At 34.5% G+C, this 24,758-nt stretch overlaps 9 protein-coding genes across 11 annotated transcripts; 7 read left to right on the top strand and 2 right to left on the bottom strand.

The window, feature by feature from the left end:
- Positions 1–1,384: 1,384 nt before the first annotated feature.
- On the top strand, positions 1,385–3,496 carry LOC110224558 (vacuolar protein sorting-associated protein 53 A-like). 2 transcript variants are annotated; one of them, XR_002329042.1, is made up of 6 exons: positions 1,385–1,752; positions 1,893–1,943; positions 2,051–2,122; positions 2,277–2,333; positions 2,437–2,892; positions 3,089–3,496. XR_002329042.1 is itself a non-coding variant. In XM_021010773.1 (5 exons), the coding sequence occupies exons 1-5, from the start codon at positions 1,687–1,689 to the stop codon at positions 2,644–2,646; spliced, it is 456 nt and encodes a 151-aa protein (XP_020866432.1). In that variant the 5' UTR covers positions 1,385–1,686; the 3' UTR covers positions 2,647–3,496. The 2 variants fall into 2 exon arrangements, 1 of the variants encoding a protein (XP_020866432.1); XM_021010773.1 differs by having other exon boundaries at positions 2,437–3,496.
- Positions 3,497–4,255: 759 nt separating this feature from the next.
- Positions 4,256–7,403, top strand: LOC9330354 (vacuolar protein sorting-associated protein 53 A). The gene is made up of 13 exons (XM_021010772.1): positions 4,256–4,608; positions 4,700–4,795; positions 4,878–4,937; positions 5,023–5,100; positions 5,196–5,276; positions 5,352–5,417; positions 5,500–5,577; positions 5,663–5,796; positions 5,887–5,980; positions 6,097–6,174; positions 6,320–6,382; positions 6,571–6,639; positions 6,713–7,403. The coding sequence occupies exons 1-13, from the start codon at positions 4,477–4,479 to the stop codon at positions 6,824–6,826; spliced, it is 1,143 nt and encodes a 380-aa protein (XP_020866431.1). The 5' UTR covers positions 4,256–4,476; the 3' UTR covers positions 6,827–7,403.
- Positions 7,404–11,157: 3,754 nt separating this feature from the next.
- LOC9327675 (mRNA cap guanine-N7 methyltransferase 1) lies at positions 11,158–14,101 on the bottom strand. 2 transcript variants are annotated; one of them, XM_021010870.1, is made up of 13 exons: positions 13,753–14,101; positions 13,437–13,579; positions 13,250–13,318; positions 13,097–13,168; positions 12,917–13,018; positions 12,740–12,796; positions 12,407–12,545; positions 12,239–12,303; positions 12,095–12,142; positions 11,916–11,978; positions 11,660–11,783; positions 11,496–11,557; positions 11,158–11,393 (listed from the first exon to the last, which is right to left on the bottom strand). In XM_021010870.1, exons 1-13 carry the CDS (start codon positions 13,826–13,828, stop codon positions 11,289–11,291), a joined length of 1,125 nt encoding a protein of 374 aa, XP_020866529.1. In that variant the 5' UTR covers positions 13,829–14,101; the 3' UTR covers positions 11,158–11,288. The 2 variants fall into 2 exon arrangements, with proteins under 2 accessions (XP_020866529.1, XP_002894293.1); XM_002894247.2 differs by having other exon boundaries at positions 11,159–11,393; positions 12,095–12,145.
- A 186-nt stretch (positions 14,102–14,287) lies between these two features.
- Positions 14,288–15,041, top strand: LOC9330355 (probable histone H2A.1). The gene is made up of 2 exons (XM_021014056.1): positions 14,288–14,561; positions 14,658–15,041. Exons 1-2 carry the CDS (start codon positions 14,373–14,375, stop codon positions 14,865–14,867), a joined length of 399 nt encoding a protein of 132 aa, XP_020869715.1. The 5' UTR covers positions 14,288–14,372; the 3' UTR covers positions 14,868–15,041.
- Positions 15,042–15,244: 203 nt separating this feature from the next.
- LOC9327676 (transcription factor bHLH115) lies at positions 15,245–17,082 on the top strand. The gene is made up of 5 exons (XM_021014052.1): positions 15,245–15,536; positions 16,090–16,152; positions 16,272–16,349; positions 16,432–16,594; positions 16,680–17,082. The coding sequence occupies exons 1-5, from the start codon at positions 15,424–15,426 to the stop codon at positions 16,941–16,943; spliced, it is 681 nt and encodes a 226-aa protein (XP_020869711.1). The 5' UTR covers positions 15,245–15,423; the 3' UTR covers positions 16,944–17,082.
- On the bottom strand, positions 17,038–18,320 carry LOC9327677 (golgin subfamily A member 6-like protein 1). The gene has a single exon (XM_002894248.2). The coding sequence runs from the start codon at positions 17,999–18,001 to the stop codon at positions 17,135–17,137; it is 867 nt and encodes a 288-aa protein (XP_002894294.1). The 5' UTR covers positions 18,002–18,320; the 3' UTR covers positions 17,038–17,134.
- Positions 18,321–19,801: 1,481 nt separating this feature from the next.
- Positions 19,802–20,863, top strand: LOC9330356 (protein PYRICULARIA ORYZAE RESISTANCE 21). The gene is made up of 2 exons (XM_021014055.1): positions 19,802–19,895; positions 20,028–20,863. Exons 1-2 carry the CDS (start codon positions 19,802–19,804, stop codon positions 20,447–20,449), a joined length of 516 nt encoding a protein of 171 aa, XP_020869714.1. The 3' UTR covers positions 20,450–20,863.
- Positions 20,864–21,161: 298 nt separating this feature from the next.
- Positions 21,162–22,283, top strand: LOC9327678. Its single transcript, XM_021014054.1, has one exon. The coding sequence runs from the start codon at positions 21,438–21,440 to the stop codon at positions 22,071–22,073; it is 636 nt and encodes a 211-aa protein (XP_020869713.1). The 5' UTR covers positions 21,162–21,437; the 3' UTR covers positions 22,074–22,283.
- Positions 22,284–22,445: 162 nt separating this feature from the next.
- Positions 22,446–24,728, top strand: LOC9327679 (probable plastid-lipid-associated protein 12, chloroplastic). Its single transcript, XM_002891571.2, has 11 exons — positions 22,446–22,820; positions 22,901–22,954; positions 23,065–23,139; positions 23,243–23,365; positions 23,428–23,619; positions 23,703–23,786; positions 23,873–23,965; positions 24,052–24,105; positions 24,188–24,267; positions 24,352–24,459; positions 24,548–24,728. The coding sequence occupies exons 1-11, from the start codon at positions 22,527–22,529 to the stop codon at positions 24,618–24,620; spliced, it is 1,230 nt and encodes a 409-aa protein (XP_002891617.1). The 5' UTR covers positions 22,446–22,526; the 3' UTR covers positions 24,621–24,728.
- The last annotated feature ends 30 nt before the right edge of the window (positions 24,729–24,758 follow it).

The following is a 24,758-nucleotide window of genomic DNA, read 5'->3' on the forward strand; positions in this document are numbered from 1 at the left end:
CTACGAAAATTTAAACCCTAGCTAAATTTTATTTTTGTGGTATTTTGAAAAACCAAACCTTAAATTAGTATTTTGGAAAATTGTGGTATTTTTGTAAAATCAAAACTTAAGTTTGGTATTTTTGGAAAAGCAAAACTTAAGTTTAGTATTTTTGGGAATTGCCCATATTTTTTTATCAGGGAAAATATAGAGATACATACTGGACAGAATGTATCATAGCTAAAACTCTGAAAAGAATTAATTTTATCTAGAGGTAAAAATCTGATCTAAAAAAAAGGATTGAATCATCCATGAGTCGTGAGTAATTTATTTAGACGATGGCCGAATGATTTTCTAAGATTTTCATTCTTTTGTTTTAGGTGACTGGTGAGGAAGCTATTGAAAAAGCCAAACTTCTTGCTCTCAAATAAGAATTGTTAGAGCATCTCCAACGCTCATATACCTTTCTAGTTTCTTATTTATAATATTTTAATCATTTTGATTATTTATTTATATTTTAAATGATAATTAAAAATATTGGCCAATCAAAATAAAGTTATATGTTAAATGGGTTTCTCATAGTTTAGAAACGTATTTCATTCTCTTTCCTGCTTTTTTATTATTTTCTATTATTTAAATCATAAAAAATCTGTTGAGACACTAGCGATGTAGATGCTCTTATAACTATGATCCTTTTTTTGTTGTATTCCGGTCGTAATCTTCTTTCTGTGCTTTTGGTATAATTCTAATTTGATCGTCTGAATCTTCTTCAATGGCATAAACTCTTTATTTTGTGTGAGATTTGTTTTCTTTTTTTGAAGTTTCTTCTTTTGTACTCGTGTGATTGACACGTTGAACATAAATAACTTGCTGATGACAAACATTTTGGTCATGTTAGTATTCATTTATGCTCTGCTTTTGGTATTTGATGGGTGAAATTAGGTCTTATAATCAAGAATGATGATCATGTTTTATCGATCGGAGTAGAGATGGATTCAATTCTTCACAAGTCTGGATAGTTTCGGGGGAAAACATATTTCTTTTTTTTTTGTTTTTATGTGCTAAAATACAACAATTGAGGTCATTAATAAAAAATTTGAATTTATATATATCATTTATATAAGTGAATTCATCTAATAATATTTGTTATTTGTTGTCAAAATAATTTTTATTTTATTATATTTATAACATTAAATTTCAAATTAAAAACAACAAAATTTATAACATCCAAAACATTAATTTTATTTAGATAAAATTCTTTTAATTCATATTTTTCCTAGGCTATTAACCATTAAAATAAATTTTCTATAAACTAATAAATAAAAATTAAGTAATATCATTAAATTGATAAAATATCATTAATTTATAGAGATTTACTGTATTTAAATTTTTTGGCTTTCCTGGTCCTAAAGAAAAAACATTTGTGGGAAAACTGGTTGGAAGTTTAGTGGACAAGTTCGTACCTCGCTTTCTTCTTCTTAGTATTTTTCCGAAAATTTTGAGTTTTTATAGATTCTGTGGACACGTTGTTGATCTTTTGCCCCTTTGTTATGCAGATCGCCATTTTCGAGTGGTTTAGATTTTATCAACCAGATGTTCCCGGCAGGTAATTCTTTGTTGATTTCGTGATTTTAACTCTGATAAGTGAGTTTCTCAGAATTGGTGTTTTCTCTTATAGAAACATATCTACTTGGACTTAAGCCACTAATGCAAAAGATTCATCATGAGATGCAACGGATTGATGCTACCATACTAGCTGATGTTCGTCCACAGGTCGTTTTCTTGAATTTATGTGAGGATTATAATGTTTTTACTTTACAAGAATTATATTGTATGACTAAGGAAAAAGAAGAACTTTGCCTCTGTGTTCAAAAAATAATGTATACATCTGAAACTTATTTTTGGTCTCCCAGAGTGACTTGGGAACAACTGAGGATCTTGATGATGCTACATGTGCTGCGGAGGTTAGTTTCTCATAGCTTGATATGTGTTGTATTCGTATTGTCAAAATATCTTATCAATCTGTCTTTTTCATTTCATTCGTAAACCTTTATATTCTTTATAAACATAGGAACTTTCTCAAAAGATTAACAGTGAACTTCGGCGGGTGGATGCTACTCTACTTGCTGCTATTCGTCAACAGGTAAGCTTTGTTTTACTTTTTCTTCCTGGTCGCTTATTTATGTGAGGTTATATACCTTATGTAAATCGTTGTATTGTATGCACTATGAAAAAGAATAATGTTGCTTCTATGTGCTTCTGAATCTTTTCCTTGGGTCTGGCTATCATTACTCCAGCGTAACTCGGTAAATAAAGCTAAAGAAGATCTTGCTAATGCTACACTTGCTGCACGGGTTAGTTTCTCATAGGTTGATATATATGTATTGTATGTATGCCTACTTTCAAAATATCGTTTCCTTCTTTCATTCTCTTATCACTCTTGTCTTTTTAACTCAGGAACTCTCTCGTAATATTCAAGAGATGAATTCTAAAGCTGAGAAAGATGAAGCAATGATCCAAGAAATATGCGGTGACATTAAGAAGTTAGATTTTGCAAAGAAGAACATAACCACCGTAATCACTCCCCTCCATAACCTCACAATGCTAGGTAAGTTATCAATAATCACTCCATTCAACTATATCGGGTCATGGTATGCTGAAATCTGAATGATAGCCAACAGTATTGAACTGTATTACAAACAAACCCTATATAATTAGGGGTTCCAAGTTAGGCTACATGAAGTTGCTTGTTAACCTATTAGTGAATGTATTTATTTTGTTTATGTAGTAACTTAATATATTTAGAAGCTCATTAATGACACTCACAACCACACTATGGCAGTCTCTGCTGTTGTACAACTTCAGGGGATGGCGTCAAATAGGCAATACAAGGAGGCAGCTGCGCAGCTCGAGGTACCTTTTTTTAGTTAAACAAACTTTGGCGTTTGTTGGTTACGTTTAAGTTGGTCGTAGTTCACTTGCTTTAGTTTTATGTTCACCATGGGAGCCCAAGTCAGTTCTTTGCCATTTTGAAAATCAATTTTTGATGTTAGGTGGATTTTCTAGCACATTACTCTTCTCATTTTCTGACCCTATCATGTTTTTTCAGGCCGTAAACCAATTAGTGAATCATTTCAAAAGGAATTGGGATGTTCCTAGCATAACGGATGTCAGAGTAAAGCTTGAGAATATAAAGCAAATTCTTAAGTCTCATGTATTTTCTGATTTTTCCAGGTACTGCCTTTAGTGAGTCTACCATATTTTACATACTTAAGTAAGTCCACAGAGGTGGTAAAAAGATATTCACTGTAATGTTCGTATGTTTTAACTGTTGGTACTAAGGTGATGATTTTGCACTCTTGGTATATAAATGGAGGCCTTTTTTATTGGCTGCTCTTGTTTTGTTAAAATAGTACTTGCATAATCATATAGACTATTTTCTGCTTCATGTTGTTGTAAACCACAAATTGTCTTAAGATGTTTCACTAATCTCTCAATTCCCCCTCTCGCATCCTCTACTGCCTTCCTTGTTCCAATAATGTCTACTGTTGTGATATCAGTCTAGCTACTGGGAAAGAGACAGAGGAAATGTCTTTACTAAAGAAGTTATCTGATGCTTGCTTGGTTGTCGATGCGTTGGAGCCATCTGTGAGGGAAGAGTTGGTAAACAACTTTTGCAGCAAGGATCTAAGCTCATATGAACAAAAAATTATAGAAGCTGGTATGTTAGACTTAATATATCCCTAGGTTTTTTATAGGTTTTATCTTTGTTGTAATTTTTAAGTGTTTCATTGTCGGCAGAATTGACAAATTTGGATGAAATACAGCGGATATACAATCAGATACATTGTCATATCCGAACAAATCAAGAAATCTGGAAGATTTTTCCTGCTTTGTGGCATGTGCCTTATGGACTGTGCATCAAGATCTGCAAGATAACAAGGTAGTAACTTCTGAGTTTTGTTGAACTGGTCTCTCGGGGATTCATATTCTTTTTTCTTGGTGTCTTCAGAAAATTTATGACATGTTCTGTGTACCTTTCTTTTGGTTTGTATCTCTAATCTTTTACTGATTTTGGTCATTTTTCTGTGAAAATTTAATCATTATCTAACTGTATGCAGCCTCCTGTCTTTCCATTATTTATTTTCAGGGGCCAAGTAGAATCTATTCTGGTCAACATGAAAGGAAAGCCAGCTGCTGTAGCGAGATTGCTTCAGGTCAGGCACGCTTGCCCTGACATGAAAATTTCATTATATTTACTAGATGGATTGTGTTTCTATATGATAGTTTTCTTACCTTTCAAGGAAAATTGGTGATGATTATGAATTCTTCTATCGTGTCCCTCCTTTTCTCTTTCATCAAATCTTGTTTCTTTTGATTATGTTATCGTATTATCTCTACTAGCAATAGTGGAATGTCTCAGGTCTCTAGTAAAGTTTGATGTCATTGAATGATTAGGAACTGGAAAGGACGCTAAAGTTTGAACTGGAACTTGAAATGAAATTTGGTGGTGTTCCTACTAAGCATATTGGAGATGACATTGAGGAAACTGTTGACGGGGAAAGTTATAGTCGGAATGTATCCGAAATTCACATGAAGTTTGGTGCTAATCACGACTTGGTGGAAACTGTATGTTCTGTGTACTTACTATTATATTTTAAAACGCTAGTAATTTTTCTAAGACTTAATTCTGAAATTTTATAGTTACTTGACCTGGCAGTTTAACTTCCGTGGAATTATCTCTTCTTGCTTCGAGCCTCATTTAACCAAATATATTGAGGAGGAACTAATGCAATGCCTGGAAAGAGTTGTTCAGGTAATTTGTTATATTTGCCTAAAGAAAGCGTTTTCATCGAAGCTTATCAAGTTTTCTTAATATTCATTTTTCTTTCTGTCAGGAGGAAACATGGGATACTGATGAGGAAAATCTAAATAATATTTTATCTAGCAGTAGAGAGGTGAGTACCTAGGCAAGCTTCTTTAAGTAGAGTTATGTGATAGTTTTTACTTGTGAAGTATAATTTATAATTGCCTTGTTTGCAGTTGTTTTTGGCTATAAAGAAAAGCTATGACAAGTGTAAAGCTCTGACTAAGAACCTGACTTTATTCAATTTATTCAAGGTACCAATATAGTGATATGCATATACTATAGTAGAACAAAATAAGATAGATGGAGATTTTGAGTTTCTTCTAATGAAAGGCTTTCCTCTTTACAGGTCTTTCAACGAGTTCTACAAGCCTATGCTACAAAGCTATTTTTTAAGCTCTCCAAAGGAGGCACTCGTAAACAGATAGAGGTGCTGTGCACTGCTTTCTGTTTCCCATATGTGCTTTTCGATGTTGTTAAGCTCTTTTTTAATACCCCTATGCAGGTCTCGGGGATAGATGAAAGGTTGATATGTTACATAGTTAATTCTGCTGAGTATTGCCGCAAAACAGTAAGCTTGTTTGACTACTTACTGCTTAATTGAACAACAAACAACTTGGCACTTCACAAGGATTGTTTTATTGTTTTTGCAGTCTGGTGATTTGGCAGAAGAAGTCTCGACAATTATTGACCCGCTTTATGCAGACGGTGTAGACATGTCAGAGGTCCAGGTACTATTGACATGAAGGACTTATAATTTTTCTCAGATATATTATGTATTTTGGATTTTTTCTTAAAAACTGTGGTACTGTGCAGGATAAATTATCGTGCGTCATAACGAAGGCATTGATGACACTAGTCCGTGGACTGGAAACTAAATTTGACACAGAAATGCAAGAGATGGCATGTGTTTCATGGGGCACACTTGAGAGTGTTGGTGACCATTCTCAGTAAGATCTAACTGAGGTTTAAAGCTTCTATAGACAACCAGTATGACCAATAGACAACCAACACCTTTGAAATCTGTACCTTTCTTGTAGGTACGTAAATGGAATATATACAATCCTTAACAACAGTTTTCCTGTCCTTGGGAAACTTCTAGCACCAGTCTACTTCCAATTCTTCCTGGAAAAGGTAATTTTATAGTAAAATTTGAATGACTTTATAACACCAGTCAAGGCCTCTAAAGCTATTACTAGTGACAGGTTACGCGATTAAGCCTTGGCTTACTTTAAAAATCTTTTGTGTAGTTGGCATCATCCCTTGGACTACGGTTCTATGCTAATATTTTCAGATGCAAGAAAATATCAGAAACTGGAGCTCAGCAGGTTAGCCTGCGTACTTTATGTTCCTCGATTTGCATGTGTTGTGATTTTTTCCAAATGAAAAAAGGACCTAGCTAGTTTATAAGGTATATGCAAAGACTAGAGCTACTCAAACATTTATATATTTCTCTGTCTTTTGGTTTCACAGATGTTGCTAGATACGCAAGCAATGGAGATGATTCTTTTAAAAGTTCCATCTCTTGACAGACAGGTTAGCTCATCAGTTCCAAGTTTATGTATCAGTCCCTCTGTTGGGGACTCTGTTTTTAAGATTAAACCTTGTCTATCGTTGTTAACCATGAAGCATTGGGTATTCTTGGCCAAAGTTATAAAGCATTTTTGGTACTCTATGAATCCAAAGCCGGTCACATTTTTTTAGTTTTGGAAATGGCATTGCAGACCGTAAGTGCTGCGAGCTATTCGGAATTCGTGAAGCGTCAAATGAGCAGAGCTGAAGCAGTCCTAAAGGTTTTCGCCTGAGCACCATCGAGACAACTTTCCTTTTTCTACCTCTACGAAAACTGATATCATCGTACTATAGGTCATACTCTCCCCGATCGATTCAGTGGTAGACACATATAGTGAACTGTTTCCAAAAGGAACACACATGAAGCTTCAGCGCATCTTAGACCTTAAGGCAATTTTGGCATTCTAAATCCATTTTCATACTTGATTAATCTCACGCTAACGTCCTCCTCCAGTGACATTCTCTTCACTGTCTGGAAAATCCTCTCTTATTTTCAGCCAAAACAGGTATCTTAATGTACTAGGTCCTTAAAGAAAGGTGTAACTTATTTGATGTTGCAGGGTCTTACGAAAGCCAATCAGCAGAGAGTACTTGATGATTTCAATAAGCATGCCCCAAGAATCACACAGCCTTCGGTTGCAGCAGAAATGCCACAACCGGTTCCAATCCCACCTGCACCGCCATTGGAAATCATAGCAAAAAGTGAGGATGTTACAACTAGACTAGCAACCGCTAGCTATTAGGTTCTTATACTTCATATTGAGACTTTATAGAACAATACAAAGCAACGCACACTAGCATATAAACTTGGGTGTTGATGTCGGAAAAAAAAAAAGAAGCTTAAACTTGCGTGCATTTGAATTATGTAACTACATATATTGTAATTTTGTTTTATGTTTCAAAATTTGCGGTTTATGTAACTAAGAGACGAACCTCTAATTCTAAATCTCTAAAGAAGATATTAAACTAATGTTTTAATCTAAAATTTTTAATTATGCAATCGTATTGTCCTAGTTAGGTTTTAGGGTTTCAAAGAGAATTCATGGATTGCTAGATTAAGATTGTTAAAATAAAGATTTATCTAAATGATTTTTTTTTCATCTATTGTCTTTCTCAATGCTCAAACTTGCCTGATTACCTCGTTTACGATCTTAGGTTAATTTACTCATCAAAATATATAGTTAAGTTGCATGGATGAACATAGATGAGCAACAAAAGCAGTTGATGTCAGGAGGTTTTGTGAACATAAATCAAACTATGTGTTTTAACTTTCTGAATTTAAACGACAATTTATAAGTTTAGGTCTGTAAGCATAGTAGTCAATTCCACGACTTTATGTTAATTAGCAATAAATCCGTGTTTTGAGTTATAAATCGATTTTTAATCTGATTCCTTGTTCAAGTATATGTTCTACAATTATTGTTTCTCTCCGAATTGTCTTAATGCATCACGCTTTTAATTCATAAGTTTTTAATCCTTAAGTCCATTTCGTTTATATTTTCTTTGCATCAAAACAATCGAAGACTCATATTTTGTTTTAGCTCTACTTTATTCGTGATTTTTCTATTGTATAACAACATGTCTTTATGGATTTCATCCTTATTAACTATTGCTAATTATTGTGCTTTATATTAGCGATTATTGTAGACTAAAACAATTTACTAAACTGTGTGTTTGTGTAACTCAGTTTTGTATTAAAGATTTGCATTTCTATTTACTATTGTAAAATGAAAATTAGGATGTACTTTTTTTGTACTTGTCATTGTTTATCTATGTTTTATTTACAATTTGTAGATTTTATCGTGTAAAATTTGTAGATTTTAATTTTAATTTATTTTAGTCAGTGTCTTGAAGGTCAGTTACCTATAACAGCTGGCAAAACGGGAGGGTTAGTCTCTTTTTGTGATTTAAGACCTTAAAGACACATAAATCATGAATCTGTCTGTGTTTTTTAATTGTTTTTGTTTAATGTTGTGTTGCAGATGCCAAATTCACGAAGTTTAAGCCTTCAATTCTCTTTGCAGCGCCAGTGCTAACGGCCATTGCAGATCTTGATCCCCAACTTTTGCCACTCTTTGTTGAAAGATTTGAGGGAATTCACATGGTAAGAAAACACTACTTTCTTTTGGTATAGGTCATTAAAATTTTTTGTACTTTTCAGTTGACAGTTTCTTTTTCATTTTTAGGACGATCTAAGACGTGTTTTATACTTGTTTTGGAAATGTGCAAAAAGAAGAAGTTGCTCTCTCTTTTCATTTTTGTGTCTTATGGTAAGTTCGTAACATGACATGCAAATTTTTTCAAGTAATGAGTTTTTGAGACGTTAGACATACTACGGAATTCAAGACAAATTCATTTCTCTTATATGGCTATATGCAATAGCATAAAATCTAAAAGTGTTACTTAAATAACTCTTTAATTTTTACTTTCTTTTTCTTTTTTTTCATAGAAAACTCTTGAGATCAAAATATCTTATATTCTTGTTGTGTGTATTCATGATAGTGAACAAATATTAGAATCTTAGATATAAAAATAATCAGATTATACATGAAAATGTATAAATTGATATTTAGAGTCAAAAACGAATCTAACAATAAAAATTGTAAATACATAAGATGAGTCTAATTTTATTAACTATACAATAACAAACAAAAAATAAATATAAATCAGTGACAAAAATAATTAACATATTTTTATCTTAACAATTTTCAAAACAAACTCACGCGTAGCGTGAGAATTCAACTAGTATATTTAAGATTTGAAATATAGTGGAAGAGAATGAGAGAATGATAAAATGAGTATTTATAGGATAAAAAGTGATGGGAGTTACAATAAAAAAAAAATTTGGGAATTACAATATTAATTTATTGTGTATTAAATAAAATTGAGTGGAGAATTATAATTAATGCATATTTTTTTATGGTTTCAATTTTATAATAAATTGTGAGTTAATTGTATATGATTAAATGTGTTATTTTTTGTTTAATTGGAAATAAGAAGAGAGTGAAAATTTACTTATATATATAAATATTTATGATTTATAACGGATCATGATGTATTGATGTTTATACTAATACATAGAGATGTGTTTGTAGGTACACAAATAAGAAGATAAAAATAGTTCAAGGATTCGATAACATTCTCTTCGTGCACATCAGAAAATTTTTGTTGTTTTGTTCTATGCTCTGATTTTAACATATGAAAAATAGTATGTAAGAAACTGTCATATGTTTCTTTACAACAATTAAAGGTGATTGTTTAATGATCAATTAATGGTTTTTTGGATGTAACATAAACAAGAAAAAATAAAACAAGAAACCACATGAACATGATTATAAAAGATTGGGGAAAAATGTCATTTAATAGCCCAACTTTCAAATTGTGGCCATTTGCCACACCAACTTCATAAATGGCCAATTTAAACATGACAAATACGTTGACTTCCATTTAGCACATTACAAAATCGTTGACCACGCCAAAACACCAAGCCATTAACAGATCCGCTAACACCCGTTACCACCCGTTAACTTCTGTTAATAACTCCGTTACTGTGCAAAAACGACAGCATTTAGGTGTAATCGATTTTCCCCCCAAATCGAAATCCCCAAATCATAAAAATCAAATCCCTAATTTTATCGAAATCGAGATTCTCTGATGAACTAGCAAATCGTGAATTCGTATCGAGGATTGGGTCTGTAGTTGAAGCTGCAATGCAAGGCGAATTAGATAGAGAAGCCAAACTAGCATTTCATTACAGCAAGACACAACATGAACAAAAGATAAACACAAAGACCAAACAACTAAAACACATACCAAATAACAAAGAAACTAGTAACCTAGAATAAGTTTCTGGTTTTTGGAAGTATACAACATTAGGAGAACAATTGCAGTGACAGTTAAACAAATGCAGACCAACCACAATTTGATTCTCTTAATTTCTCTTTTGCTCCACGTTCCATCTTCCTTCAATTCATTGATCATACACTTTAACTCTGCAATCTCGATTGAAACCTCACATTTGGCATTGTTTATTTCATTGTCAATGCTGGAGATTTTCGGCTTAGCGTCTACAACCTCTTCGTAGACACAATCTTCAACCCATTTAAACAAATGGTCCTGCGATCACGTTGAAAATGTATTAGCGACCAAACCAAAAAAACACTAAATCAAATCTACTTACATTATTTAAGGTTGGACAACGGAAGAACGGTCTCCCTGGGTTCTGCTTCGTCTTCGATGTGAGAATGACAACATCTAAGCCGCAGTGACACTTCGAAGGAAAGCCGCGGAACTCGCAACCTCCATCTTGAACACACGAATTGCAACTCATATCTCTGGTAGAATTGGAGAATTCGATGAAAAAAACAAGATTTCGAGCTCAAAAGGAAGATAATGCTGCGAATTGCTGAGAATTGAAAATTTTAGGGTTTGAAATTGAAATGGGGATTTCTCAGAATTGGGGATTCTTCAGCTTTTAGAAGTTTCGCTTAAGCTCTAAACGACGCCGTTTTGGGCTTTAACGGAGGTGTTAACGGGTGGTAACGGGTGTTAGCGGATCTGTTAACGGCTTGGTGTTTTGGCGTGGTCAACGATTTTGTAATGTGCTAAATGGAAGTCAACGTATTTGTCATGTTTAAATTTGCCATTTATGAAGTTGTGTGGCAAATAGCCACAATTTGAAAGTTGGGCTATTAAATGACATTTTTCCCTAAAAGATTTGGGGAAATTGGAAATAAAGCGTTTTCTATTACAATTGGTAAAAAAAAAAAAAAAAACTGGCTACGCTACAAGAAAAGTAGCATTTTCCAAGACTCTTAACAATAAAAACTCAAGACAAATCCAAAAGGGACATTGTTGTGGACACTCTGACTTAAACCTCGTTGTTAATATACAAAATATCGTCTTTCGATATGTTCATTTTCCCATTGTTATTCCTTCCTGCAGTTCTTGTTCCAGCCCTATCAGATTGTCCTCTCTGTAAAGTCATCCAGTTAAAAAAAAAACAAATGAGTAAGGAAAACTTAGTCTGTGCAGACACAAATAGAAACTGAAGTATGTGAAATGAGACCCAAAAAACCTTTCTAAACACAAAAGAGAGGTAGAGATACGCGGCTTCCCATTCATCCGCTGATAGTGTGCCTTCAAAAATATATCAGTTTGGTGTATTACTAATATTATCAATTTTTGCTAGAAACAAACTGAAGATGATGGTGCGGATACAGAATAAGAAACGAGACTTACTTTTGTTTCGATTACCATCACCTAAAGCACCAAGCTTTCGCATGAGCTCCAAAAACTCAGGTTTTTGCATGTACTCGTGCACAAACTCATGAAAGTTCTTCACTAATACCAGCTCTAAATCATACTGCCAAAGTTTCATAAGACAAACAATGAGACACATCATCAAGTTGAATATGCTACGGTTTCCAATTTAGAAGACTTTTGTCTACAATTGGATTGTTTTCATAGAACAAGACTGTAAAAAGGCACAAGCTACCTCTTCTGCTAAGGATTTGAAGACGTGAAATGGCACAATCCATTCAGGACAATCAACGGCATCCTACATTACAAAATGTTGTATCATACTTACTACAACAATATATCCATTCTTTGAAAGCAGCTAAATTAGGCAGGAGAAGATAAGGGAACTCATGCATAGTAGATTAATTTTAGTACCTCAAGATGAAATACATACTTGATACCAAAGGGGCTGCTAGCTTTAAACTTCTGAATCATTGTAACAAGAATCGTCATCAGAAACCGAAACAGGACTTCAGGTATTAAAATTCTGAAGGTAGGGAAACAAAAAAAAACAGTAACCTTTTGAGAATACTCTTCACCAAAACGAATCCAGTATACACTATTACCAATCTCCAGACCTTCAGCTGCATATTCAGAACAAGAAAAGGTCTGAAGAGTACAAGTTTGCAAGATCATGGTTAAAAATGAAGAAACAATTTACACTAGCTTGTGGGGGAAAAAAGAAACCTTCTCGAAGCTTTTTTATGATAACATTGGCGTCTGGCATTGTTCCAATAAAGATGCCTCCAGGACGAAGTAATGCTGAAACATTTGACAAGGCTCGTCTAGCACGGGTCTCAGTTGTCCAAGAGTAATGCATAGCAAACTACAAATCAAAATTGCTGACTTTTAGTAAATTCAGAATCTATAATAACTTCACCATGAACATCAATACCAAAAGCTACTTAGATAACACTTAACTTCATATATTAACTCATTAAGGTTTACGTAGTAATTTGGGGAAACAACTTAGTATTCAGAATCTTGATCAAAAAACAAGCTAACTGAAGCATACAAAACCTGGCAACTGCAGATATCAAAAGGAGCATCCTCTTCAAGAATCTTGTCAAGCTCAATCTGAAAATCAAGAAAATGATGTTTGTAGAACATAAAAGATCTAAAAAGCGTTTTCGTATCATCCATTTGGAAATATCCTATTCAGAGTTCTAAACTACTTGACACAACTTGGTCATTTACCTCAAAACAATCTCCACACAATAAACGGGCTGGGAAACTATACTTTCTATGGCGATGATGATGGTCCGCATCACCATTATAACGTGTCCGACAATCTTCAATCTGTACAAGTCATTTACAGTGAAAATTTAAACAAAATACATAAATGAAGCTACTCATTCATTTCAACATTCAACTGACCGATCCTTCAGCAATATCGATACCAACATAGTACCCGATCATCGCCTTCTCCCACTTAATCAAATCACCACCCTAACATAATAACAAAGCAGTATGTAAGTGTATAGCAAGAAAACAACATCCAGAGTAATCAATACATTTTGCTGAAGTAACCTTCCCACAAGCAAGGTCTAGAACTGCATCATCACGACGAGTATAAAGCTGAATCAACACACTTTTAATCTGCACACAACAACCACAAAAAAAGAAGAAGAATCAAAGACATGAATACATTACTCCTTATGGGATTACAAATTTCCATTAGTGGCGATAAAGAACAGTCATTAACTAAGTAACTAACCCAATTATTAAGTTTTTTTAAATGAATGATAGGACTTGATTCTCTTTCTTCTAAAGTTTGATTTGTTCTTCTACTGTAATGATCAGCGACCTTACGAGCAAAATTCTTGGTGCTATCATCATCTTTTAAAAACTCAGAATCACCTGATGATAAACCAGAAATACACATTTCACACAACTCTCAGATATAAAAAGATTGAAACTTTAAGTTTGATTGAGAAAGCAAATTACAAACCACGACAATTCATATCATAATCAAAATCCAATGAAGAACTCGAATTATGAAAATCAAAAAGGAATGAAGCGGGAACAAAAACCTTCGGGATTTAGTTTGAATCTTGATGAAGAAGGAAGATCAGAACTTGAGGGAGATTCGAAATTTCCTCGTTTCATAACAAAAAAATCCGAGAAATAGATTTGAAAAACAGACAATTCAGGAACTATGTCCTGTCTTTGTATTAAAAACTTTGTAACTCGATGAATAAAAAAGAGGACTTTTTCAAATCTTCACACACAAATTTCACAATTTTCGATTTCGAAAAAATCGTTTTTTTTTTCTTTGGAAACCCAATTTTAGCTCTTTATTACGTTATGATTAATGATTCCGAAAGAACCCTGATTCAATTTTTTGAAATTGGGCTCTTTAGTAAAATGTAAAAGCTTGGGGACGAAAAAGAAAAACAAAAAACTGTAAAAAGGCAAAAAGGGTATTTTAGTAATTCGCACATACGCGGATCCTGAATCTCGAATTATCCACCGTTGATTATGATATAATCTAACGGTGATAAATACCGATCCGCGTACTTTCTTCTTATTGGTTTAGGCGAATTCAAAACAGTATATAAACTCTGGAGAAGATCAAGAGTTCTACACAACAATTCAATTCGTACAACTTTTTCCCTCTCATCTTTTCACAAAAGAATTCGAATCGATTTCAATGGCGGGTCGTGGCAAAACTCTCGGATCTGGATCTGCGAAGAAGGCAACAACAAGAAGCAGCAAAGCCGGTCTTCAATTCCCGGTGGGTCGTATCGCTCGTTTCTTGAAGAAAGGCAAATACGCCGAACGTGTTGGTGCCGGAGCTCCGGTTTACTTAGCCGCCGTTCTTGAATACCTCGCCGCCGAGGTAATTTCTCTTCTCTATCCTTCAAAGTTTCGATCTTGTAGTTCAATTTTTATAAACCCTAGTTTAGACTGATTTGGGGGAAAATTTGAAATTTAGGTATTGGAATTGGCTGGAAACGCAGCGAGAGATAACAAGAAGACGAGGATTGTTCCAAGGCATATTCAATTGGCGGTGAGGAACGATGAAGAATTAAGCAAATTGCTTGGAGATGTGACTATTGCTAATGGTGGTGTGATGCCTAACATTCACAATCTTCTTCTTCCTAAGAAGACTGGTGCTTCCAAGCCATCTGCTGAAGATGATTGATTAAGTCAACCAAATCTGCTTTATGTTTTTAGTTTTTACGGCTTTCTAAGTAATTTAGATTAGATCTATGGTGAAGAAGAAGAATCTATCTTTTGTGTTTTCTTTTTTGAATTGAATGTTCATATGCTTCAGTTTCTTATGGAATCAAGATTCAGACTTTTTCTAGGGCTTCAATTTCATATGCCAATCTTTTAAATCACTAAAGATTTGTTTTTTTTTTTTTTAAATTTGACTGGTTGACATAAAGAATGGATTTTTGAGTTAAAAATTTGGGAAAGCTATTGTGTATGACATCATGAGAGGTGTATAATTGAGCAACTATGACATTATTTTTATAAGAGATCTGAAGGATTGATAATGATTGGTGGGCCAATGAAAATGAGAGATCAAGAATATATAATAGAAACCGATTGAGAGAAATGGATCTATCTCTCCCACTAACCATATCTCTTTTTTCTTCCGTTTTTCCACACTTTGTCTCTCCCTTTCTCTTTTTCAGATTTGACCCCTTTATTTGAAAGTTTCCGAATTTCAGTAGCCACCGGGAATTAGGAGAATGGTATCTCCGGAGAACACGAACTGGCTTAGTGATTACCCTTTGATTGATGGTGCTTTTTCTGATCAGAATCCTACCTTCCCTTGGCAGATCGATGCTTCAGCTACTGTCAGGTATCTTTTTTAATCATTTGGATTTAGTTTTTGCCTTCAAGGATCTCTGGAGTCTGGGTTTTGTTTCTTGGCTTTGGACTTTTGGTGATTTAGGGTTGGTAGTAGTATCTGGAGAAGTTTTTAAGGATGTATGATCACTCTGTTGGTTTTTAGATGGTCTTGTTGTGATTGACATCGGACTCCTGCATGATACAAGCTTTTTTGTCTCTGTTTTGCTTCCATTCCTCTGTTTCCTAAAGAAATAGACGAATCTAAATCTCCCTACTTCTATTCTAGATTTATACAATTTGCGATAGGAAGGTTCTGTTAGTAGTATCTGGAGAAGTTTTTATTCAGAGTCAGATTGTTATTAAATGGTCTTTGTTGTGATAGAAATTGTAGGACAAAAGAATTGAGAATAGTATAATGCTTTTTCTCTCTGTTTTGCTTCCATTCCTCTGTTTCCTTATGAAGTAGACGAATCTAGATATCTGCTTCTACTCTAAATTTCTACAAATTGCCTATAATCTTTGTAGTTGATCCTTCCTCTTTTGTTGGTGTTATCTGTTCACAGTGTTGAAGTTGATGGCTTCCTTTGTGATTCAGATGTGATCAAAGAACCAGGCTCAAGGAAGAGGTATCAAAAGCTATTGGTCAAACCTGCTTTAACTAATAACTTTTGGTTCTTGCTATCCAAGTTAGATTAATTTTGAGCCTGTTTAAGTTTACTTTTTCCCAATGTTCTCATTGCTTCAGGATCAAAACTGAATCTTGCGCTGGTTCTAACTCGAAAGCTTGTAGGGAGAAACAGAGACGTGATAGACTAAATGACAAGTATTTTCTTGCTTTCTCTTCGTTCTCTTTTATCATTTACCTTTTGAGTTCTTAATCTTTTGGTATGGTACTTTGACAATAGATTTACGGAATTGAGTTCCATATTGGAACCTGGGAGAGCTCCAAAAACAGACAAGGTTGCTATTATCAATGATGCTATTCGCATGGTGAATCAAGCCAGAGAAGAAGCACAGAAACTAAAGGACTTGAATTCAAGCCTCCAGGAGAAAATCAAGGAGTTGAAGGTAAAAAGAACTCGAAAGCTCAGCCCTGTAGCCATTGTAAGATCATTAGATTGTCCACTGATCCTATGTATATGCCGATATGTAGGATGAGAAGAACGAGCTGCGTGATGAGAAACAAAAGCTGAAGATCGAGAAGGAGAGAATCGATCAGCAGCTGAAAGCGATTAAGACACAGCCTCAGCCTCAATCTTGTTTCTTACCAAATCCGCCAACACTTTCTCAAGCTCAAGCTCCTGGAAGCAAGCTTGTCCCTTTCACAACTTACCCCGGCTTTGCAATGTGGCAATTCATGCCACCTGCTGCTGTTGATACTTCACAGGACCATGTCCTTCGTCCTCCGGTTGCTTAAAGCTGCTGCCTCTCTCTACTATTGACGGTTCAGGTGCTTTTTTCTGATGTAATGATTATCACATTCTGTGATTGGAGACATAATCCGATGCAACTTAAAATGTAAAAATGGAAATAAGCTTGCACTAAAATTCTAATCTCATTGTGCAAAAAGTCCAAATGAAATGTTAAACTCAATCAAAAGAAACGTTTTCATTGAGACCTTCTTCTGTTCATGACTTTCTTCAACAGACTCTCACGACCAGGAAAAGGACTTTGAATCTTTGGCTCAAGTTTCTTCTCTACTTCTTCTAGCTTTCCCAAAACACCCTTCTGCTCAGTCCTATTCACCGTTTTGCCATCATCTCTCCCAAGACTCTGTCTCATCCTTTCTCTCCTCTGTCTTCTCCTCCATCCATTCTCATCTTCTTCTTCTTCCTTCTTCTTAATCTCTCTTCTTCTTACGATCTCTCCTCTCTCTTCTTCTTCTTCTTCTTCTTCGTTCATCTTCCTTAACCTAGGAATCCGACCACCTTTACTTGTCCCCAAAAGCTCGAAATTGATTTTGCTCCAACCAATCTTATCTTCATTATCCCAACCAAATCTCTCACTTATCTCCAACAACATCGAAACAGAGTTTACCTCTTCTCTACTCTTCTTTACAGAAGTTAAAGCCCTCATGCTCTCATCACTTCCATGGAGGATTTTCTCTGCAACTTCCCACTCTGTCCTATCTTTATAAACATCGTCTTCGAGCACTTCATCAGCAAGCTTTGCCCAATACTCAGAATCTCCTGCACGGAGATTCTTTGAGACCCATTTGAGATAAGAAGAAGGTAAAGTACCAAGCATTTTGCCCTTGTGTTTGCCGAAGTCTATGATTGTGTCTCTGGCGGCTAGGGTTTCGATGATTTGAAGTTTTTTGACTAAGGGTTTAGGTTGATTGGTGGGGAAGATACGATTAGATGAAGAAAGATTTCTTCTTGGTCTGAAAGATGATGATGATGATGAGATTGTGAAGATGGTTGTTCTTGTTATTGCAGAGTGAGGATTGTGGAACAAGACCACCGAGAAACTCATTGTTGTGTCTCCAATTTTTTATTTGTTTTTTTCTTCTTAAATCTTATAAAACACTTGGACACACTTAAGTGTTTATATGTTAGCCTATTTTCGTATTCAAAAAAAAAAGAAAAAAAGATTTGTGTTTTGTGGGCAAACTTGAAGTTGATTAAATACATAAGTGTTTTCGCTTCCCTGTGGACATACATAAAAGAGAAATTACATAAAATGGTAATCTTATCAAATAGTTGGTGTCTCTAATCTCTATGATTAAGATCTTAGAAATGCATAAGATCAAACACCGAGTTAGAGTCACCACAATATGTAACCCTGAAGAATTTTTCTACCCTGTTAGAAAAGACAAAAACTCTCAAGACGACGAAGATTCATGTTTTAAAAAGACTAATACGAAAAGATGATCAATTAGGCAAAAAGAAGACAATGTTTAAAATCCTAATAACATCTTATCTTATGACAAGAAATGTAAAATTAGTGATTGAATACCACTAGTTACGCAATTTTGACACAAAAAAATGAATGTGTTCGAACAACATAAAATTTTAAAATAATCAAAAAAATAAAATTTTGTTTAAATTTACAAATTAATTTAAATATCAAATTTAAAACACCTTCTGAAATCTCTCAATCCTTACTTGGGAAACCAAATGTTCATACATCCTTGAAGATTTTTGTTTCTACATCTTCTCAGGCCCTATATACAGAATAAGTTTGATCCAAGATCATTAAAAAAATGTTTTCTTAAGTTTGTTGGCATTGTATTGGGCTTGTGTCAACAAACTCTAAGAAAATATCAAAGTCCATGTGTTTAGAATTTTCTTGCAAGTAGATTATATATATGCTTGCTATGACATTTACAAATGTAAATTAGAAAGTTGCCACAATTTCTTTTGGTGTTTATAAATTATTTTTTCCCTCTCTCTTTTTTGCATTTAAATAATAAAGCTTATAAAGCTTTTTATCAGAGCTATCATATTTTCAATTTCATTTTGTAATCTTATTGAGCTCTTTTAACCTTGATCCACTTGCTTTGGATTTATCACACTTTTTCCAGTGCTAATTCTCGCTTCACCAGTTAAATGTTTGATTGTATGTAAGGTTCGCATTATATATCTTCTTCATTTTTTTCAGATAAGAAATTGGATTCTATCAATTTGTCGTCCTATTGTTCTTTTCTTGTTTCATATACGACTCACTGATTTTTTTAGTTGATTGGTAGAGAGTCTTAATGGAAACATCAAATTCAGGCAGTCCTTTTACAACAATTTTCATCCATGTCGGCTCATTATTTCGCACCACAGAAGAATAATCAAAAACTATTATAGAAATTGGACCACTATAAAGCACTTGAACTGTGGTCGTGCACTGTCGTCTAATGTGAGCCCATTTTGGTAATTATTCAGTTGTGTACGTACGCGATGTCGGCGTCACACCTTCAGAAACTTCGAAATTATTTTGATAAACCGTGTATCATACACGTCATTTTAGATACAAAATTAGATATTTTGACATATCAGAAAAATAAAAATTTCTTTCTTGTTCTCAGTCTCTCTTTATATCACTTTCTATATATAGTGAATCATGCAACAAATACACATAAAACTTTGTGTTCTTGTACTTGTTTGGTGACTCAAGAATTCTCCCAAGCTATGGCTGAGAAGGTACTTTATAATTCTAATTTCCCTTTTCTTGGATCTGAATTTTCATATTACTTCTCTTTTTATCAGATCTTAATATCCTTTTAACTAACTGTTAATTACCCTGTAATACAGTTACTAATTAAGGTAATAATTATCAAATTATATGACGCAGGTAGTAGTGATGATGAAGTTGAAAGTGGATCTAAACTGTTCCAAATGCTATAAAAAGGTTAAGAAAGCTCTCCGCAAATTCCCTCGTGAGTTTCTTTCTTTAATTTCATTTTCTGCTCATTTGAATTATAGTATATATTGAGGGGTGAGAAATGTCTGAATTATCTTGATAAATGGATACGGTTTTTGTGGTATGTGTTGTTTTGTCCAAAACACAGAAATAACAGACGAATTGTTTGATGAGAAGTCGAACACGATCATCATCAAAGTGGTTTGTTATGATCCTGAGAGGCTAATGAACAAACTTTGCTACAAAGGAGACGGTTCTATCAAGTCCATCGTGATCCTTGAGCCACCCAAACCACCTCAACCCCAGCCTCAACCTCCTCAGAAGCTCAAAGAGGCTCTGGCTCCAGCTCCAGCTCCAGCTCCAGCCCCAGCTCCAGCTCCAGTTCCGGCTCCTGTTTTTGTTTCGGCTCCGGCTCCTCAACCGATGCCGATGTGGCAGCCGTATCATTGTGGGCCGTATTACGAGGCCCAACAACACCAATGTTACGGAAGGCCCGTCTACGAGAGCTGGGGAGGTGGACGACATTGTTGCCACGAAGACATGAACTCTCAAGGATGCTCCATCATGTGAAACGCTTGAATTGAATCCAAGTCTCATACTTCTATAGACTATAGTAGTATATACTATATACTGTACCAACAAAAAAATTCACGAAGCTATTTTTAATTTTCTTCGTCTTATAGTAATATTTCTATGTCGAGGTATCCTTTAATTATGTCCAATTTTACACACACTATAGGGTATTGTGATCTTGTGTATATTGCGCTTTACTTTCTCTTCTTGTGTTGTTAGATATACAAATAGTCTGATAGAGGTTTTTTTGGCATTAATATATAGTTTCTGTTACAAAAATAGCATTAGTACAAGTTAAAGAATTGAAAGGTAGTAGTACATGTGAGTGTTAATATGTAATGTTGTTGCTATAGCATTGTGAGAGAAAGAAGTTTGTTGCGCATGAATAAAATGATAAAACTATATGTTTAACTGCTTAATTATTTTTAACAAGCTATAAAATACAAGTGTAATCGCATTAGAAAATGTGATTTCGCATTCCACGGGTTACCACAATTAGAGCTAATTAATTTATCACATCTATATTCAAAAGATATTTGATGACTTTCAATTACTTCAATTTAGAACATGACTACTGAAATGTTGATTGTATGTCAACAATAGTGATCTAAAGTAAAGAAGAAACTGGTACATAACCTCAATAAAATATCATATTTATATGTTTTTTTGTATCTCAACCTTAAAACATAATTCTAGTGACTTGCCTCTCTGGTAAATCTTCTGTCCAAGCAAAAAGGCTGCAATTTCTAAGTAGTAATCAAAAACAAAACAAAATTATTCACACGACACGACCGTTTTAGACAGAAACAAAGCCGTTGAGTCGTTTACTTCTTCACACGACACCGTTTTAAACATAAACAAAAAAACAACATGACGTTCTTGTCTGAAACACTTAAACGACGCGATTGGTAACAGTAGAGAAGGCCTTACCTTTCTCCAATTCTCAAAAACCTCTAAACACTCTTCGTCTAAGCTTTTAAAATCAATGGCTTCCACTTCTACATTTCTTCTTCAATCTCTCTCTTCTACTAATCTTCACATCACAGTCCCTATAAGAACCTATAGCTTCGGTCTTCGAACAACAAAATTCTCAACGAAATGTTCATCAAAACCAGAGCCAAAGGATCAATTCATCAATCTCACACCAGCACCTGAATCAATCAACACAACAAGCGCAGAGAAATTCCCAATAGAGAAACGAAGAAGATCAGAGATCATACGAGACAGAACACAAAGAGGAATCGAGAAACAAGAGCCACCAAATTTCGAAATCGGTTGGAAAAGAACAAAAGAGATAAACTTGGAGAAACCTAAAGGTTATGTAATAATGGATTTCTTAGAGAAGTTCGAAGCTTTAATGGCGAGAGAGTTTGGATCAAAGGAGCTTTTAGCTAAAGCTGGTGAGATAGTTGCTGAAAGAGCTAGAGAAGAAGCTGAGGTTTTGAGAGATGAAGGTAAAGTTGAAGAGAGAATGGTCACTGAGCTTTTTAGGGTTTTGAAGTTGATGGAGATGGATTTAGCTATGGTTAAAGCTTCTGTTAAAGATGAAACTTTGAGTCAGAGGATTGAACAAGCTAGAGCTAGGTGTAGACAAGCTATTCTTGTTGCTAATTCTTTCTAATTCCTTCTTCTTCTACCTGCAAATTGAGTCAAAAGTCTATGAATTTGTTTATAGTTTTACACAAAACAGAGCTTCAACATCTGTAAAAGATCTTATTTTTTGGTTCTGTAATCATCTCTGGATCATTCATCTGTTACTTCAATGGTAGAAGAAGGATTAAAGATGAGGGAATGTGAAGAATCAAAACAAAGATTCATGCTTTTGGTATTGATTTTGCAATTTGTGAAGAATCAAAACAAAGATTCATGCTTTTGGTTTTGCAATTTGTGAAGAAGCATAAGGGTTTTTGGGAGGATAGTATTTTAATTAATTGAGAAAATTTACTTCCACTAATTTCATTTTTGAAGATATTTCACAAGTCTCATGCTTTATTGTACACCACACAATAAAAATGAAAACTTTAATCATTTTAACAAAAGCTTCACATTTCACAAGCAGCACTAGACAGCAACAATGGTGGCACTTAGATTCTACACCGTAGAGATGTCGCTACCATGTTTATGTCAATGCCCATCATCGCCGATTTCTCTTTCATCGTCTTCTCCGAGATACAATCTTCTTAACACAACAAGCAAGAGACTAGATTCGTCCAGAAACTGTAGAACTCTGCGAATTAGTTGTTCATCTTCCTCTACTGTCACTGACCAAACACAACAATCGTCTTTTAATGATGCTGAGTTGAAATTGATTGACGCTTTAATCGGAATTCAGGGCCGTGGCAAATCTGCTTCTCCTAGACAGCTCAATGTATGTAAAAACTTTTACTTTCTTTAATTTTCCGACATGTTTCTTGATTTATGTCTGATTAGAGACATTTTCTGTTGTAGGATGTTGATTCTGCTGTGAAAGTTCTCGAAGGTTTAGAGGGAATTCAAAATCCTGTACGAATGTTTTCTTGTGAACCCTTCATCTTCAAAATTATAAAATTTTGTTATCTTTTGTTCTTTGACTCATTTGGTTGTCTTTTGGGGAATGTTTTCAAAATGTTTAGACAGATTCTGACTTAATCGAAGGTCGTTGGCGATTAATGTTCACCACAAGACCTGGAACTGCATCTCCAATCCAGGTCAGTTCTTTTTCACATATTCATCATCATATCTCTATTTTATAGATGATTGTAATTTGTATGTAAGAAGAAGGAAGAACAATGGAATGATTTGTGTCTGCAGAGAACATTTACAGGAGTAGATGTGTTCACTGTGTTTCAAGATGTATACTTGAAGACAACAAACGATCCTCGTGTTTCAAACATTGTTAAATTCTCTGACTTCATTGGAGAGCTGAAAGTTGAGGTAAGCTTCTTCAAACTAAGTCTTTACATCTAAAGACTGAGACATTCATGCTTCATTAACAGGCAGCTGCGTCGATCAAAGATGGGAAACGGGTTTTATTCCGTTTCGATAGAGCTGCTTTCTCTTTAAAGTTCCTTCCTTTCAAAGTTCCATATCCAGTTCCTTTTAGGCTTCTTGGTGATGAGGCAAAAGGTTGGTTAGATACTACGTATTTGTCGCCTTCAGGAAACCTTAGGATTTCAAGGGGAAACAAGGTAAATGAGTTTCTTGATTCTGGAAATTAAACTTTTTAGCTTTATAGCAGTTTTATCCATAAGGCGATATATTTGTAGCGCAGGGAACAACATTTGTTCTTCAGAAAGAAACCTTGCCTAGACAGAAATTGTTAGCCACCATATCTCAAGACAAAGGAGTAGCTGAGGTAATGTGTAATGCCTTCAAGAAACCTGAAAGCAAATGATATTTCAGTTTGAAATGAAATAAATGGATCGCTTAGTATAACCACAGGCTATCGATGAGTTTCTTGCGACTAATTCTAATCCCGCGGAAGATGATTACGAGCTTTTAGAAGGAAGCTGGCAAATGATTTGGAGTTCACAGGTCATTTCTCCTATCACTTTAGTTTTTGTATTGAAGAAGAAATTTATTCGTTTGGATAAGCGATTTTTCGGGTTTTGTGTTTGCAGATGTTTACAGATAGTTGGATTGAAAATGCAGCCAATGGTCTTATGGGAAGACAGGTATACACTTTACTATAATGTCTTAAGTAGTATAATGTTGCTTCAACTTGTTTCATTAACCGAAATTGAAGATATGTTTCAGATCATCGAGAAGGATGGAAGAATAAAGTTTGAAGTTAACATCATCCCAGCATTTAGATTCTCCATGAAAGGCAAATTCATGTAATTCTCTTTGTCTTTTAGATAGTCATTTTGCTAACTTTTTTCTGAAACTGTTTCTTGATTGGTTTCATGAATGACCTGCAGAAAATCAGAAAGCAGTACCTATAATTTGAAGATGGACGACGCAGCAATTATAGGCGGTGCATTTGGATATCCTGTCGATATAACAAACAACATCGAACTTAAAATTCTGTAAGATCTCTCTATCTTCTTCTTCTACTATATACAACAGATGATGATGCAATGATGTTTATACTAATACAGAGAGATGTGTTTGTAGGTACACAGATGAGAAGTTGAGGATAAGTCGAGGATTCGACAACATTATCTTCGTGCACATCCGAGAAATTTAGCTGCATTGTTCTATGCTCTTATTTGAATATATGAAAAAATAGTATGTAAGAAACTGTCAAATGTTTTACAACAATGGAAAGTGATGGTTTAAATTTCTCTGTTCATCATTAGTTTTTTTGGATGTAACAGGAACCAGA

This window comes from Arabidopsis lyrata (genome assembly GCF_000004255.2).
Source record: "Arabidopsis lyrata subsp. lyrata unplaced genomic scaffold ARALYscaffold_1, whole genome shotgun sequence".
Taxonomy (NCBI): Eukaryota; Viridiplantae; Streptophyta; class Magnoliopsida; order Brassicales; family Brassicaceae; genus Arabidopsis; species Arabidopsis lyrata.

Excerpts from the sequence above, each read along its gene's own strand:
- LOC9327675 (XM_002894247.2), bottom strand. The coding sequence starts at position 13,828 with ATGAAACGAGGAAATTTCGAATCTCCCTCAAGTTCTGATCTTCCTTCT. Across the intron at positions 11,979-12,094 it reads AGTATGTATTTCATCTTGAG|GATGCCGTTGATTGTCCTGA; the intron begins GTACTAAAATTA and ends TTTGTAATGTAG. Across the intron at positions 11,394-11,495 it reads TCTCTTTTGTGTTTAGAAAG|AGAGGACAATCTGATAGGGC; the intron begins GTTTTTTGGGTC and ends ATGACTTTACAG.
- LOC9327677 (XM_002894248.2), bottom strand. The coding sequence starts at position 18,001 with ATGAGTTTCTCGGTGGTCTTGTTCCACAATCCTCACTCTGCAATAACA.
- LOC9327678 (XM_021014054.1), top strand. The coding sequence starts at position 21,438 with ATGGCTTCCACTTCTACATTTCTTCTTCAATCTCTCTCTTCTACTAAT.
- LOC9330355 (XM_021014056.1), top strand. The coding sequence starts at position 14,373 with ATGGCGGGTCGTGGCAAAACTCTCGGATCTGGATCTGCGAAGAAGGCA. Across the intron at positions 14,562-14,657 it reads TTGAATACCTCGCCGCCGAG|GTATTGGAATTGGCTGGAAA; the intron begins GTAATTTCTCTT and ends TTTGAAATTTAG.
- LOC9327676 (XM_021014052.1), top strand. The coding sequence starts at position 15,424 with ATGGTATCTCCGGAGAACACGAACTGGCTTAGTGATTACCCTTTGATT. Across the intron at positions 15,537-16,089 it reads GATGCTTCAGCTACTGTCAG|TGTTGAAGTTGATGGCTTCC; the intron begins GTATCTTTTTTA and ends ATCTGTTCACAG. Across the intron at positions 16,595-16,679 it reads AGAAAATCAAGGAGTTGAAG|GATGAGAAGAACGAGCTGCG; the intron begins GTAAAAAGAACT and ends GCCGATATGTAG.
- LOC9327679 (XM_002891571.2), top strand. The coding sequence starts at position 22,527 with ATGGTGGCACTTAGATTCTACACCGTAGAGATGTCGCTACCATGTTTA. Across the intron at positions 23,787-23,872 it reads AAGACAAAGGAGTAGCTGAG|GCTATCGATGAGTTTCTTGC; the intron begins GTAATGTGTAAT and ends GTATAACCACAG. Across the intron at positions 24,106-24,187 it reads ATGGTCTTATGGGAAGACAG|ATCATCGAGAAGGATGGAAG; the intron begins GTATACACTTTA and ends GATATGTTTCAG.
- LOC9330354 (XM_021010772.1), top strand. The coding sequence starts at position 4,477 with ATGAAATTTGGTGGTGTTCCTACTAAGCATATTGGAGATGACATTGAG. Across the intron at positions 4,609-4,699 it reads ATCACGACTTGGTGGAAACT|TTTAACTTCCGTGGAATTAT; the intron begins GTATGTTCTGTG and ends TTGACCTGGCAG. Across the intron at positions 6,383-6,570 it reads TTCCATCTCTTGACAGACAG|ACCGTAAGTGCTGCGAGCTA; the intron begins GTTAGCTCATCA and ends ATGGCATTGCAG.
- LOC9330356 (XM_021014055.1), top strand. The coding sequence starts at position 19,802 with ATGACGCAGGTAGTAGTGATGATGAAGTTGAAAGTGGATCTAAACTGT. Across the intron at positions 19,896-20,027 it reads AGCTCTCCGCAAATTCCCTC|AAATAACAGACGAATTGTTT; the intron begins GTGAGTTTCTTT and ends TCCAAAACACAG.
- LOC110224558 (XM_021010773.1), top strand. The coding sequence starts at position 1,687 with ATGCAAAAGATTCATCATGAGATGCAACGGATTGATGCTACCATACTA. Across the intron at positions 1,753-1,892 it reads TAGCTGATGTTCGTCCACAG|AGTGACTTGGGAACAACTGA; the intron begins GTCGTTTTCTTG and ends TTGGTCTCCCAG. Across the intron at positions 1,944-2,050 it reads ATGCTACATGTGCTGCGGAG|GAACTTTCTCAAAAGATTAA; the intron begins GTTAGTTTCTCA and ends TTATAAACATAG.